Raw genomic sequence first — 17,047 nt, forward strand, 5'->3', positions numbered from 1 at the left:
CACGCTGCTAACGATCACTCGATAATCCCCCACACTGCTTGCAGCAAATTCCCGCAGCTAAATTGCACGACCCGAAATTGCAAACGCAGTTGCCCGGAAAATTAGCTGACGAGAATTGCCGAATGCGTTCAATCTGTGTGTACGTATCGAGACGAAAGAAATTTCGCAAACAGAGAATAACAATTAACCTTCTTTTTAGACGTTCATATCCGAGGAAACTTCGATGTTCAACTTCAAATGTTCGAAACAATTTACCCCTTCCTTCCTTGCTTCGTAGAAGAAAAGATGGATGGATAGATAGATGCTTTCATTTCGGTCTTCGAACAAGTCTCCTCCGGCTGTTATATACCGAAAAAGAAACGAAAATAGTTCAGAGATAGTTTATGCGGATAGAGAGAGGAAAAGAGAGAACCGTATGGGAATGAGCTGTAGATTCGCTGGCTTAGCCTGATTCGCCATTTGAACCGCAACCTCGGTATCTGTGCAATATATCATCCCTTATCGAAGTTAACAGTGAAGGATAAATCCCGAATCCCAGATTACCATTAAATGGGAATGTAATTTTAATAGTAGTCTGTGGCTCGTAATTACCTTTTTCGGGACGATCAATTACTCTGCCAGCTTATATCTATTACAAAGATAGTCGCGTAGAATATAACACATACTTATGCATAAGGCAAGTGTGAAAATTTGCGTGCACTCGGGGGTCTAATGGGGGTGTAAATCATTGATCGTTGCGCGATACCTTATGCTGCAGGGATTTAAAAAAAAACTCTTGATCCTGCTTTTCTGCTAACGAAGCGTCTCTCGAGCCTCTGGGTTATTCGCTAAGTACGAAACGACAAAGGCTTCTCTTCTCGCCACAATACATTTGCGTCATTGTGCGTCGTTTCTTTATTATAAAAGAGGCGCGTAGTAATAAATGATCACTGGTGTGCGTGTACGTACATTTATGTATATGTATGTATGTATGTATGTATGTATGCATGCATGTATGTGTAGATGTAAAAAGGCAGTTGTTTCATTTTGGGATTGAGATCACCTCACGTTACGGTAAGGTGAGGAATTGGAAAAGACTATTTTTGAAGACGCAAGGATAAGGAGGGGAGTAGAAAAAAAAACACAGAAAAGTAGAGGATCTCGCGTGGTTTGAAATTCGTAAGAAATCATACGACATTGAGGGAGAAAGAAAAATGATATACTTTACATCATCTCATTACAATATCTTTCTTTCACTCTCTCTTTCTCTCTCTGATTTCCTAGTTATTTTTTTTCTTTTATCCTCAAGGAGAATGTATAAGACTGTGTTATCTCTTCTTTTTTCTCACTCCCTTTTTGTAACACCGTAAAATAATGAGAGCGGAAAATGAAGAATGAAAACGGAGAATAAAAGTCACAACGAACCATGAAGAATGGTCGGTATTACATATTTTGGTGAGGGTAAGAAATGGTTTTTAATACAATTTTTTTGAGTCAGTGTCGGTCCTCAAATTATTAGTACTTTATTGGAAAAAAGAGCGAAGAAATTAACGCACAACGCAAAGTGTACGATTCTTACGTTCGGCTCTTGAACTTCATCTTGAAAGTGAATAGTCGTATCTCGAGTAGTATTGGATGAGATACGACCAGAAGTTTCGTTCATAATTTGTTCAGGCAAAGCAGTTTCAAGATGTTACATCGTTGCTCGGATGTGTGCACATGCTTGACGTTCCGACTCTTGAGGATTTTATTTCCAAGATCAATATCTTGCGAAACACATTTCGTCGCAATATAATATGATGGAGTCCTTCGCTAATATTTCTCCGTGCCCAAAGAAAGTGTATCAAAAAACGCTTCAATCATCTTCTTCCTTATAATATGCATGTAACGTTATCCCACATTTGAGACGCTCTTCCTCTCATCTCTCAAGTGCCTCTGCCGTGTACCCGGCGACAGATTTTAAAGAGCCTCTTTATCGTTTTTCCACATGTCGCACCTTTTGCTCCTACCCATAAACTGTCCTTGAAAAATCTTTGGCAATGTCGTCTCGCCGATTCCGTCTATAAAAATTGACTCAAGATGCAAGGATATTGGACATTATCAACGTTGAGCCATATATGGATTTAACTTTTCTTCCAATCTCAAGTAAAGACGTGGGATTTTCCTTGCAGCACTCGTAAAATATGGAAATGCGGCAAAATCATGTTCTCTCCATCCATTTTACGTATACATTCGTAAATATGATTTCAGAATATGTATGTCTCGCACCGCGTGGCATAAGATATTTATAGATCGTTGGAATATTTAAATGCGTATAACGTACGTGTTATACGCAGTACTGTCGTATACCATGTGTGATCTATACGTGGTTTTAGAATTTATTATTTCTTTTACAAAACAGGATTACGGAAGGGAAATAACAAGGGATCATCTATTTTGGTCTAATGAAATTTGAAACGTTTTGCACATTATTAAAACCTTCTCTTCGGCATTGCGTACAATATAATCACTAAGCTTTGAAAGCGGATTTCCCCACGTCACTGACGGCGTCACTTTAACGAAAGCTGGGCGCGATTATTTCTTGACGCCTCTACATTTAATAGTCGGTGAGTTTTGAATACGTTCGTTAAGAGAGATTACGGGTCTGTTTTAACGCCACGGGTCTTCCTATAGGTGAGCAAAAAAGTTGGAACGGCATCAAGTATACAGCTAGGGACCTTAGGTTTAACCAAGTATTATAATAGTAGAGAATCTTCAAAGAAAAAGAAAATGATGCTGCGGTGAAAAGAGAGAGAGAGAGAGAGAGAGAGAGAGAGAGAGAGAGAAAGAAAGAGAGAGTGAAAGGGAAGAGGGATGCAGAGGGCTGAGAATTGCTCTAAAACTCCGAAAGTGAACTTTTTCTGGTTATTAGAGAACCTTTCAGCGTTTCCAGTTGCTTTCAATCGTTATTCCCGCTGGGCTGTATGATATTTTACTTGACGATTGCGAGGGCTCTAGAGATACGAGATCAAAAGTAACCGTATACCTTTTGTTTTGCGGCGTTTGCTGCGGATACGTATGCATGTATGTATGTATATGTGCCTAGAATTGTTCGTTTAATCCTGGCCTCTGGGCTTTGTCGGGAGTTGTTGGATAGTTAGATATAGTAAATAATACGTGGATGCACACACATAGGTGGGCTACTCCAGAGCGCAAAACCGTAATACATAGTTAAACTTTGGCTCGAGTCCAAGCCAAACATTTGAAAGGTATCGTGGTCAGTTTTTAGATCGTCGCCAAGTAAACATTCCCTCTCCTCCTATCGTATCCAGGCTACAAATACGCGATTCCTAACGGCACACGAGCTGTCCCTTTATCAATCGAACGCCATGGAGTTAACGTTATATCCTCCCCGTCGGTAAGCGTCGCCATGGGGGGAAAGAAACGAGTCCACACCTTTGGACCGTAACGCAAGCACGTTGAATACCACTTGGAACGTTTACTCCCAACCCCTGAACGGTTATTGTCCATTTTAACGGCGTACCTTAAAACCTTTACCCTTATACCCTTGCGAAGTGTGCGGCAAACGTTGAAATGTCAAGAAGTGAAAACCATGGGGATACTTTTAGCTTCAATTTCCGACCCATCATCGACAAACAATGCCCATATATCCGATTCGGTTTAGCAAGTGTATCGCGATAATATCAGCATGATGGTGATCGAGCGGAGGGTGTTTGGGGTACGTACCGTAATAACAGCCTTAGGCCGTGGAACTTTACGCTCAGCTCCGCACTTGCTACTTATTGTCAAGAGGATAAAGAGAGGATTCGCAATATACGGTACGGTTAAAAAGAGAAATGCTGGTGCTGCCAGTAACCGTTAATCGATAAGAATGTGGCGCAGTTTGCTACTGATTGCCGGACGGAACAATGGATAGTCGAGTGGCGGCGGTACCTACTTTGAATGGGATAACCGGAGGAGACGATTCCCTTCTTCCTGGAAGAAGCGCGATAATATTTTCTCATCAAGACCGTCAAAGAAAATTTCCCAGCTTCGCTCCTTTTTCATCTTATGATACTTCCATTCTGGCCCTCGACAATATCTTTACTCCTTACGTCAGCTTCCAACGTAAGTATAGAGTTTCACTCCGATCACAATGTCTTTCACCACGGATTGAGACCCCTTCTTTTTTTCTTCCTCTTCCGTCTTCTTCTTCTTCTTCTTCTTCTTCGTCTTCGTCTTCTTCTTTCGTACTTTATAGTCCCAAGTTTACGAGCTTTCAAATGTAATGGTCTGCGCCTCCGACACTGTGCAGGTCGATCGCCATTATCCCAGAATATAGATGGGTTCATTTGATCGTGGGTTGAACGTTCGAATTGTAGAGAATCGGGCCTGTTATTTACAAGGTTTGAACGATGTGCTTGGGACATGATTTGTTATTAGACGATCCATCCACCGCGCAAGTGAGTCATTTTGGATAGAGAAGTTGGATTCTTCTTTTTGTCAACTGTTCAGAATTGGTCTCACGAGTGTTCTTTACGGTTTTACCTCTCTACGCTGTGGTAAAGTTTGCACGGAACGTTCATAATCTAAAATCTTTCCTATGCTCAGAGGAGGGTCGAAGGTATTCATGAAAAGACTCTTTCCCATCGCGTTGTATACATGTTATGGTACCAAAAAACGGGCTGGTCGACCGCTTCGTCTTCTTCGTAATCTACAAATTTGATTACCACTTTCCGTCGTAAGCCGTCACTTCCGTCAACCCGCCATCTCTCACGGTCCTCCCCTCACCCCGTTCGTTTGATTGATCGACCTTATCATTAGCTTTTCTCCGTGGTCCAACATTATAGAAACAGAGGACAGAGCGCAGTCACGAGCGTGCCAAAACTTTTGTGAGTATTTGAATGAAGGGTGAAAGGATCTTTTCTGTTCACTTTATCCGCGATATCGTCATGCCGTGAAAGAATACAGTGAATAACTCGTTAAATTCCTATTAAATCTGCCTCTACAAACATACCTATCTGGTGATATATATCTATACAAACTGCATTGAAACGTCAACTTACAAACCATGAATACATCTTCATTTCTTTTTTTACTAACATGACGCATTGTTCTCGGTTTGGTCTAGTTTCAATCCTCGATAGTCTACGGTCACGTGTCAGTGTGAATTCACTTCCGCAGCCGGCTCAGCCGGCCTTTGATGTTACAGTTGGCTAGAAAAGGAACACTGTTTCTCGATCACAAGTATGCTTGGAATGTCTATTGGGGTGATATGGAGATACGTTTGGTAGTTGTTCAAAGGGAATAGTTACGTTAGGAAAAACGAAACCAAGAAGGCATTCGCTATTGGTTCAATTAAACGCATGCGGAAGCTATTACCCATAACAAAATTTGACTGGAAACGATTTAGGGAGTGTAAAGCCACGCGTGGGGGGAATCGATGAATAAGCTCTGCTCGTCGACTGGTAAATCGCGTGCTTGTATTATAACGATGACGATTAAATTACGACTTATGATCACCGTAGTTATAATAAACAAACGTCTCGATACATTCACTTGGTTAAAAGTTTATTTGAGAAGCTCTTACGAGCATCTGCAGAGGTTCTATCGGCAGGAGATCAATTTGATTGCACTTTTGATGCCCGGTACTATTTACGCACTCGGCAGGGAAGTGTTTAGTGAGGATCTCGAGTGTATTTATAGAATTTATCATCCTTTGGAGTCTTTCTCTGCAGATACGGTTCAAAAGATGATCGGACTGTTTACTGAACATAAATCATTACCTTGTGTTATCCTTTTCAACGTTTGTACTACTTTGAAGAATTACTATCCGGATGGATCGCTTGCTGCACTGGTGAGGCTGTGCCAAAAACTGATAATAAACGCCAGGCGGTGGAGAAGCCGAAAGTGGACAAACTCTAGACAAAAAAACATGAATGCATCGTTTCCCGATACACAGACTTCCAACTCCTGTGTACCTAAATACACTTGGAAGGGATAAGATGAGTATCGTGAAAAAATTTCGTTAATCTTTCTTTTTCATATCGTAGCGATGTATTAGCCGCAAAATTGAAAGTCCATGCAATTAGCAGTCCACCATTTATTTTCCGGTAGTTGGCATCTGATCAGAAATTTGTTTGAGCGATAACCCGACTTCAAGTAGGTTAGACCATATCTTGAAATAAGGCAATCAGTTTTTTATGGTGACTGAGATGAGTTAATTCAATGTTTCGAAGGTTTGAAAAGTCAGTGTTAGTGAGGGTTTCGGCATCGATTTGGATTATACACACTTTACCGATTATTTTTAATGACAGTTGATGGAAAAGTGTTTTTGTCATCCATTGTTCCTACCGTATTTCGCCGCACTTGATGCAGAGAATAGATAATTGGTCCTGATTATGAGAATTGGGCCATTGATCGACATTATGAAAGTTAATCGAGCCATCTGGCTATTGAAAATGGTAAACATGGCTTGTAGGTACTCTCTGATCCGCCATGGTTTATATTCAATCAATCGTCTAGTTGAGGCGCGTTTTGAACTCTGACGTGTTATTTATAAGGTCTAGATCAATTGTTAAAAAGAGATAGCGGCGCGGTATTAATATCCTCAATTTCTTAGTTTTAATGAAGGCAATAGAGCGGCAGCAGTGGCGGCGGGAAATTATTTCTTTTTTCAATCAAAACCAAAGCAGGTGCTAGCTGCTGGAATGATGGATCAAGCCCCTGGCATTTCGATGTATCTTTATTTATATCCAATTAGCCCAGGTGCTGCGGTTAGTGTTTGCGGTTTATATTTAGCTGTGGAATTTAAAAACCTGCGAGCTTCAAGTGGCTTCTAAGTCCACCCGATCAATACCTAGTACGCAAATATTTCCCTTGAACGAATCTGTCTTCGCTTCGTACTCCACCTTCTCGGTCTTACTGCTCTTGGCCTGCACGCGGCAGGAAATCCAATTAGGATGGAGGTTGCCGCTTCAAACATTCGCAATCACGTATTCGAAACTTTTCTCTTTTCATTCAAGTGGGTGTCAAGTTAAATGCTCTGACCATCAGGTTTTACGTAATGACAGTTATTCTAACGAATTATTTGATAGTTCTGGGCTTTTCCTCGATCAACCGTCCTTCACGTTTCTTCTTTTTATCCAGCGCATGACCATTGGTTCCTTGACGATGAGTCGAAGGTCTTTTCAACTACGCTTCATACGGCCTTGCAGTCTATGTGTACCACAAGTGTGGCTCTGCTGCAACGTAGTCTCTGGGTCACGGTCTTACATACAAGTCTGGATACTCCTATGCTGGGAGCACACGATTGTGAGCGTTGTTCAGCAAGGGGAAGTTTCGGTTATAGCGGGGCCACTAGTCATCGCTGCGGTTCTAATACCATGATCATGATATACATAACCTCAATAATGATTCAAACAGCGTTTGGTGACTAGTGCTGTCCTTGTCTGAACCACAATCTTTTATACGAATCCCCCGTTCGGGTCTGCCCACGCTAGTGTCGCCAACATTTGAATTTTTTCCCCCCCTAAGAACGATTTCAAAAACCCCTAAAATCAAACTGAAACCCCCTATATTGATACATTGAAAAATATATCATAGGTAGGAAGTGCACGTTTCTATTCTAATATCTAGATTTTGGAGCTATTATAGGCAAGTATTTTTTTAAATTATTAACGAAAACAACGAATTATTAACAACGTCAAATTAAAAAAAATTCTGTGTCAAACAACTACGGAGCTGGTCAAGTGATTGTAAACTGTTTGGGCTCCATGCGGTACACGCCCAGATGTCGTACCTATAAAAAGATATTAAAAAAATTACAATGGCAAATCTAGTATCCATATTCTTGGGAAAAATTTCTTAATCCCCTAAAAAAAATTCTCAACATTTCCTCCCCTAAAAACCCCAGCGCAGTTATTTTGCCCCTAAATTTAAGGGTAAGACTCCCAAGTTGGTGACACTGGTTCGCGCTACCGAAGGTATCAAGATCGCAACGAACCTACTGGCGACTTATGAACTACCAATGTGTTTTCAATAAGCGACCTATCCCTTCCGCTGGAGTTTCCAGAACTGTATGTAAGTCCGTGGTCTGGGTAACTAGACTACTAGTTTATGTGTGGATTGCTATAACAACAGCGAAAAGACCTCAAGATCGGGTCGAGTTGTTCGCGGGTCGATAAGTGGCGATGGCGCGCGATTGCTTGGTTGGCTTCCGTGCTAAATTTGCTACCGTTGGACAACAGGTGCGCGCACGAGTTGGTGGGTAGTAGTGGGTTGGTATACGAGCAGGCGGTGGTTAACGTCGAAGCCAATTCCAGCCTGAGTCTCGACGACGAGGTAGTGAATGATATTTTAACGTGAGTTCCATGGCCGCGTAGATTCCTCAATTTGATGATAGAAAAATTGGATTCTACACTGCACGTTTATGTGTATCATGTACATAGGTACGAGCAGATGAATGGAATACTAAGCGTGCCTGTTTAACGAACGACTCGTCATGTTACGCTGCTCCATATGCATGGTACGCTGTGTAGCGTAATGTGGACAATACACGTTTTTATGAGCGAAAAATTAAATACGTGGTAGCAGGGAAAAAATGGAAGAAAAGGTAGAAGAGAATAATGCATGTGAGTTACCTGAGGCACGGAGAGTGTAACTGCAAATAAATTCAATGCAGTTGGACGTGCATTTCCGAGCCTTTAGAACTGGTACCGGAATTGTCAGTGCACATACCTGTATGAGATATGTGAATTGAATATTAAACGTGGAAGACTCTCGGTCTATCGCAACAGTAACGTCCGGATAATGTTCTATTTTGCTCGACGCTATGGAGGCATGCAATGATTTAGTGTCACATTACAGTATTATATCTTTGGTCCTATTATGCAACCAAAAGGTAACGAAAGTTTTGCTGGGTCCACGAATTTTAAAAAAGATCCCCTCGCTTAAGGAGTGTCGAATTCGGTCGCGTAGCCAGGAGTTGTTCCAAAAATGTTCCGTGAATCAACTTGCAGAGAGACGGTCAGCATCTCGACGGTCGATAATCTGTCTCGGGAGTCAAGCACGTATTATATAGAAGGAATCGGCTTCAGTCTGGCCTAAATATACAAACGTGTGGCGTATCTTACCCGCGGAATAATAGATCGGACCAGCGAGAATTTGGAAAACAAAGGAAGAACGAATGATCGTAAACTAAGGCTGGTACTGAATTCTCCTACCACCGACCGTCATTTCCAGAGTCTCCGGAATTTTATACAGCATAGTTACTTAACCGTCAACATTTATTACTTAATTGTGTTTTACGACTCCCGTGTGCCTCTAAATAAATACACGTCCGACCATCTCCACGGTCTACTTTAGACTCGTGCTCCTCGGGTAAAGGTATTCACTATTCAACCGCGCCAACTTCTCTTTTACTCTATACTTTTTTACTCTGTCTCTCTCTCTCTCTAACCAAAGCTAGCCGTGATACTTTAGTGAAAATCTTCACCGAAAAGCGCCGCTTTCAATTACGTCATCCAGGATGGGTGAAACAGTTCGTGTTTTAGTAAAGTTCATTATCAATTAAAGGTAAGGTTCACCCTCCAAGTTTTCTTTATCCCGTAATTCTTGGGATTTGGGACCGAGATTTAGAACTAGTTCTTAGGTCAAGAGACAACTTCTAAATGGAAATTTACGCCGTGGTGAACATATTTGTCAAAAAACAGAGCATCTCTTTCCATTATGCTATCTTTTTGAAAACGTTAACGTTTCGTGAGTCAGATAGTCCTAATTGATTGTTAGATTATTACGAGTATACGAGGAATAAGAGAATTGTTTAGAACAATCGTAAAAGCGCTTACGTACGATGGTTCTCAAACTTGATATTACAGATGGTGAAATGTGACAGAACGTTAGAGCTCCTCAGTGGAAGTAATCGTAGATGTTCTTCTACCGCCTTCAGAGTACAGCAGTGAAGTTTTTTGGAGTAAGCTCAACGGTATTGCTCGTAAAGGTTGATGTTATACCGATATGAAAACTGTAATTCACGATCAGTTTGATGATCATTACTCATCTTGATATTTTCCAAAATTAATAGGACCTACTTTTACTTGTCAGAGTAGAGTTGCATGGAAAGGGAACGCATTATTCTTAGCGGTTATAAAAGCATCGTTATGGTGCAACGAAGATCGGAACAGTGGATTCCCATCTGGTGAATACGCAGACTAATCGAGAATTCGATATACACGCTGGTATATTTTTGGTCGGCGCTTGATCCTGCGTGGAGTTGTTACGTTTTTTCTTTTTGTTCTTTATCACGAAACCAGACGAGAAGTCTCGTCCGGGACAAGTTCAAGGTGTTCCCTGTCGGTGAGACGCGTGTCGCGGGATGCACAGCGTCTCTTTACGCCCGTCTGAAGACGAGAGGGCGACCCGCGTCTAAGTTCCCCGAGTATTCCTGGCACAGAGCTAAAGATAGATTTCCTGATCGGAGGCATTCGAAGCGCGGTCCGTTGCAGTTCCACTCGTCCTACCATATCGCCTCTCTCTTTATCCTATATAAACCCAGTTACTCACGCGAGTGGGTTACACGCTTTATCGAACACCAGCTATTTTTGCACCCTGACTTTTTCTCTCTCCTTCTACAAGCTCTTCTTCTTATTCTTCTTTTACGTCACAGATCCACTGCGTGCGGTACGCGACAATAAAATCCAAGGAGCCCATGCAGGCTTCTGACTAATCCACGCTCTGATAACCGGAGATACTGGCTTCGGTTCATGGCAAATCCTCTCGAACACGGGCATTACGTGCTTCTACTGTTAAATCTGTATCGCTACGAACATAGTACATATCTATGCTATTCGGGATCTACTGGCTGCAGCATTCAGAAGATATGCTAACGGCTGGTCTGCATGTTATACGCAGAAGACATTCCTACAGACGTCATTTTTATAAAAATTTTCCTTTCATTCATGCCCCAAAAGCTGTGGCATTGAAATCGGGACGAAGCCTTTTCGCGTCAATGATCATAGTCCAACATAGAGTCAAAAAAAAAAAAGATACAGAAAAGGAGGCACTCGGACTCTGCTTTGAGAACGTGACCTGCTCATCGTTGATCTTTTTGGAAGGTGCCAAAGTTTATCCCTTTTTTCGGGACGATGGTCCCTCTTCTCAAATGGTTCTTCGTCAGTTGTAGTGGGTGTGGACAAATATTTCATCAATGGTGTGCTCGGGTCATAGTCCGAGGCTGCTACCCCCCTTAATCTCGCGGGCTTAGATGGACGCAATTGCCTTTTTTTTCCCTCGTAACGTCCAGACCGTCAAAAGACCTTCGGGGGAAATCCCCGTGACACTTTGATCCATCTCTCAGACTTTGGTAAAGAAAAATGGTTAGCTGGACGTCGTCCTTCTTCGATCTTGTTCTCTGGGCATAATTTCTCCATCCTACTTTGCGTCCTATTGCCGTATCTACCGAGGGGAAACCGCTGAAACTTGGCAGGCTGAGTGACGAATTGCGCATGGGAAAAATAATTGAACTCTATTGGTCTACCAGATTGTACCGGGGAAATATTTTCGTCTGCAAGGCAGGGGAGCCAACTTACTCAAAATACCAAACTCTCCCACGTGAAGTGACGAACCGAAAGTACGTTCTTACGATAACTCGTAGCAGTCCTCGATCGTCAGTCTATTAGCAACAAACGTTTGCCTAGCCTTCCCGAATCCCTGCATCAACTATTTGATAGCTGCCTTAGCCAAAAAAGTCTAATCGCTTACATAACCTCCATAGGCTACGTTGGACAGCTGGAACCTGAGTTGGCCAGCCTGCATGAAAATCCGACAAAGCTCACGCACGCGCAATCAGATGTTCGTTGTGTTAAGTTTTACCGTATCGTCTCGGTGTAAAGCAAACACAGTTGATGAATAATTGACTAATTCGCATACTCAACGACAACGCGGTGGAAGATTTTTTTTGAACTCGTTTTTAACCTTGTTTCCAATTTCCTGCTACCCGTTCCCAACCAACTGAGCCGTAGTTTTAGTGCTCTGTTCTCTCTCTCTCTCGCTCTTCACCGACCAGGAAATTGTACCTGTTCAATTATTCAGGCGCCACCGCAGCTCGAGAAGTCGCTTTGTTTGCCGAGAAAGCCGCGCTTGTCGACGATGCTCTGCAGGTGGATATTTTACTTGGGGTAGGTCCTCCTGCTTTTTCCTCTTTATGTCGCGCGCTCTTGACTGTGCCTGTAAATGCATACGTATAAGTACATACCCTATGCATATGCGCGAGTGGTCTCTAGGTATGTAAAAGGAGAGAGAAAAGCTTTTTATTTATTCTCCAAGAGGAATAAGGAACGAGATAGAAAGTAAGGGTTGGATAAAAGAAGACGGACGGAAGCGCGTTCGTTTGTATAAAGTCTCGGTTATTTATTCTGCCTGAATTATCCCTCTCTCCTTTTTTCTACCTGCCCCCCCCCCTCTCTTTCTCTCTCACTCGGATATGTTATCACTAGCTTTCCGCTTTTCTTCGGCGTTCCGACGACCCTTGCGTGCGACGGAAATACCACCCCAATTAGGGAATAACGGGATTTTTCGTTGCGCTTATTAATTCGTTCAACCCTTTATGATTTTTAAATTATAATAAGCGGAAATTGTGCATGATATTACCAGCATCGAGCGGCCGCAATTTTGTTTTTAAAATATGTATAACATATTTCTTTAACGATCGCTCTTTGCCACGCAAATTTTTGTCGAGGGCTGGGCGATTGAAGACTGGCTTGAATTTCCTTTAAAGAGATCCTCCAGTAGTCGTTGCCAAATTGTAGGGGGAAATTTGAGCCACGATATCGTTGACCTGAAATAAGATCGGGACGGTCGGAAGGTTGAGAGTGAAAAACGATGTCGAAACGAGTCTTGAAAAAATTTTAATACTGGCTGCTCCCTTTTCTATTTGCACTTTTTCCATGCTCCTTCCACGTAAATTATGGTGTTTCAGAAAAAAATAATAAGCGGTTTTCCACCGTGGCATCCCTTAAACGTTTGTTTAGGTTCAAAGAAAGATTCTGTCAAAAGATGAGCATTTTACGTTTTGTGAAATATCGCGCTCATTCGATTTTTCTCTTCTTTACATATTTTGAATTTATGAAGATTCGGGATCAGAAATTTTTTTTTTATTGTTTACATCAATCATAACATCAATTTACGTCACAAAAAAGATCCAAAGTTGTAATCTTAAGTCTCCACTTGATGTTTGAGAAATGTATCACACAACTTTTTCATTATTAATTCAATCTCGTAAAATAGTTGTAATCTAATATGAACTTTTAGTTTAAGAAACTAAGATTCCCATTCAATATATCGTTATGTTATGGATCTTTGGGTTGAATATAAATTTCAGAAAAGAAGTAATAATTGAAGTGCCACAACGCGATTCCACATGAATTCCAAAAAAAGTGTGAAAGAAAATTAAAATATCAAATGTGGAATCTTCCACATAACGTAGAACGCTCATCTTTTTACACAATCTTTCTTTTGACCCAAACAAACATTTTAGAAGGTGCCACGGTGGAAAACGACAAATAATTTTTTCCGAAACACCCTAATTTACCTTACAATGTCTTTGTACACGGCATGACTTGTCTGTCGACGATACCGAAGCGGCAAAAAAACGCGATGCATAAGTCCCACCTTATCCGTGACAATATTGTTGCATATGGGAAAATCGAAACGGATATGAACCCGTACGAATCCCATGTAAAACCCAACGGGGAATCCTACCCGGAGCACCGCTTCGCGGCGCGCATGGTCGTCGGACCAGACGCTCTAAATCGATGCGGAGGGCAAATCCGGGCGAATATCGTCGTGAGACTTTCCTCCTTCTCCTCCTCTTCCTCCCCCCCAGCCCTCTTCCCGATTATTTTTCTTTCATTCTATTTTTTTCCCCCTCATTTCTCGCTCTCCGCTTCTATTACCTCTTTCTCCTCTACCGTCCTCCGTGTCTATAGCTAGGCATATTTCATTCGCGACTTCCTTGATCTAAGGGAACGACAAAGGGTACCAACTGACGGGTTTGTACTCCCGACGAATATTTCCTGCGCATTTGAAATTTGCTAGGATCGTTCGTACACGGAATTGTACGAGCCTTATCTATTCACGGTCGCTTCGCCGTTGTCTGTGAAATAGCGCCTTGAAAACGTAACGTTATTGGATTATTGCTGAGCTGCACGAAACACCGGGGCAAAGTAGAGCTCATACGCCTCTGGTAAAGTGAATTTTATGAATAATATCTTAAAACTATACTCTAGCAGAGTACAGTACGGTAGCTAGGAATGGCGTACATGTTGGTAGAAAAATACGTACCTCAACTTTATTCCCGAAACACGCGATACTTTTGCCAACTATTCTGTCCGGGACTATATATTTTCACAGTCTTATTGTAACCCGAACAGTCGAGACTCGAGAATGTTTTTTTTTTTTTTTTTTTTTAACACATACTTCCTGCCGGAATAAATCCTGTAAAAAAATCTTTTTTTCGTTTCGCGTCGAACGGGGTTACAGAACGGAATTATGGATGATCGCAGGGGTGTGTGAATTGATTTTACCTATATTTGCTCGCTCAGAGGAGGTTGAAAAGTTGTATTCAGAAAGTTCACTTTACCCCGTTCCCACCCCCCATCGCATTACCACTTAATGCTACGGTCTACCCAATATTGATTTTCAAATATCGGTGTATCGCCTTTCAACGCATACCTATACGCCTGAATAAATAGTATATGTATAACAATATCATTGCACGATGAAATATTCAACACGTTACCGTGTACTACAGATATTGCGAAAGAATTTATTACTAACGGAAAGTCGGCTTTTTGCTGTGCAGGTGCGAATATTCTTGCGTATCGAAATGCGGAATGAAATGAATAAAAGCTTCTCCGTTTTATATTTTCTTCCTTCGAACTCTCGCGTGAAACTAAGTTTTGACACAATGGCGTGTTTTACTTTTATTTTTCGATCATAGCTACTGTAATCGGATCAGCACAGGATCAGGTCAAATCTCGACACCTTCCGCTTTACTCATTACATATACCGATGCGGTCGAATGAAGGAAACCATGCACGTACCGGATTCACGCCATGTTCTGCTCTCTGCTGGTTGTCCAATGTATTTCGGGACTCTATCCCAGGGGATAAACTGTGCGTCACGATAGTGCGGCGTACAAAGTGAATTACTAATCATTACGTGCGATATATTGTATAACGTGTCTGTAATTCTCTGTGTAAATTTCTCACTCATTCCGCATCCCAAGGATTGACGTGTATCAATCCGTGTTTCCCGCAGTGACGCGGCACTTAATAATTAAAGGATTGTGGGTGAGAGTCCGTGTCGGTTTAACGCGTGTCAATTCCCGAAGGACGCACTGCGGCCTCCCAGATAGCATCAATGATTCTAGGTGTAGAGAAAAAAAAAAATGTGTCCGCATCGATCTAATAAGAAATTTTCTCATCTTTTTTTTTTTGTTTCATCACTTTTTCAGGTACGGTGACATGGTACCGGAAACGATCGCTGGAAAAATCGTCGGAGGCGTGTGTTCTCTCAGCGGAGTTTTGGTCATAGCGTTGCCAGTGCCGGTTATCGTCAGCAACTTCAGTCGCATTTATCACCAGAATCAGCGTGCTGACAAGAGGAAAGCGCAGAGGGTAAGCCATTTGAATCTGGTACCTTGTAATTCGACTTCTGACCCGTAATGTATAAGCCACTTCAAAAAAGCTCAGGTCTATACCGGGAATGGATGTCAAGAAGTAGAAGGGGCAAAATATAAAAAGGTTAGAATATTGGATTTTCAAAGACGCGAAACTTTCTTCTTCAGAGAATTTAAAAATGTAGATATTTAAAATTATATATGTTTATGAAATTCAAAGTGTAGAAAGGTGTGCAGCGTGGAAAGTTAAAATACAGAATCGTCGGAATTTTAACGTCTCAGTTCTGACGATTTGATATTTTGGCTTAATTTACGATTTCACCTTTCCGTATTTCCGCGTTTTTATACTTTATACCTTTTTATATTTTGAAATTTTGTAAACTGGATTTTCGACGCTATGAGAATTCGTTATTTCTACCCTTATACCGTGTGGCCAATTCTACATTTCGATCCCTGCCCCGAAAACTCAACGTATATGTGTTTGATTAATATAAAAAATTGTCCAAAATTTATCATCGTGATAGCAGTTAGACAATATCTTGATACGTCCCCCTCGCCTTCAACAAAAAGAACGGAGACGAAGATGAGGAAGAGAAAAAAACGAGGGAAATGAAACTTCGTGTCTCGCTTTTAAAAAATGAAGGGACTAAAACTTCGGCCCATTTCCGAGCCGTTCGGCGAATATGATCATCTCGTTTGGCAAACGGCATTGTTTGTTCGTTCTCCCCCGTAGCTCGATGATGTTTCGGCATCGTCTTTTTCGTCATACCTCGGGTGTCCGGACCGTACGCTATTTGTTTGTACGATCATGACGAGAAGCCGTTCGTCCGGATTGACCTTCAACTCTGCCAAACAGCCACCCCACACAATTTTCCATTCCTGGCGTGTGTTGCGTTGGGTTGAAAAAAACAAAAGAAACAAGAAGAAAAATGAAAGTACGAACAAACAGGCGAAGAAGATGGGGAGTATTCCGCGACACGCGAGTAATCGCCTAACCAGCCCTGGAGATATTTTTGTATATATGATACATATATATATTTAATATACATATACAGTGGTTTACTAACGGCCGAATGATCCGTCGTCTGCTGCCTTGTAACGCGCATGCGCTAAAATCGAAGAGCAGTTGTTTGCCAGGGCGACCAACCGTCGTGAGCGTAACCTAAAAAATTTGGATAGTTCTTACTGGCAGTTGTGCTCAACACCGAGAGCTGGTCAAAATTTTTTAGGTTACACACATTTCGGCGATCTGTCATCCGAATTTATGACGATTGGTTGCCCTGACAAACAGTTGCTCCTGAATTCTAGCGCATGCGCATTGCATTGCAGCGGACGACGGACCATTCGGTCGTTAGATAATCACTCTGTATATATCGTGAAAATACACAGGTATGTCTTATGTGTCGAGAG

General features: G+C 41.8%; 1 protein-coding gene across 8 annotated transcripts in view; it reads left to right on the plus strand.

The window, feature by feature from the left end:
- Window positions 1-17,047, plus strand: part of LOC124182862 (potassium voltage-gated channel protein Shal) — a 46,982-nt gene that overhangs the window by 4,427 nt on the left and 25,508 nt on the right. For all 8 annotated transcript variants that reach the window (XR_006870876.1, XR_006870875.1, XR_006870877.1 and 5 more), the window contains exon 2: window positions 15,473-15,635. Coding sequence is in view for 5 of the 8 variants with exons in the window: in XM_046570620.1 (XP_046426576.1) it covers window positions 15,473-15,635 (163 nt within the window). In the remaining 3 variants the exon portion in view is untranslated. The remainder of the gene's footprint in view (window positions 1-15,472; window positions 15,636-17,047) is intronic.

The sequence above is a fragment of the Neodiprion fabricii genome, chromosome 5 (assembly GCF_021155785.1).
Source record: "Neodiprion fabricii isolate iyNeoFabr1 chromosome 5, iyNeoFabr1.1, whole genome shotgun sequence".
NCBI lineage: Eukaryota > Metazoa > Arthropoda > Insecta > Hymenoptera > Diprionidae > Neodiprion > Neodiprion fabricii.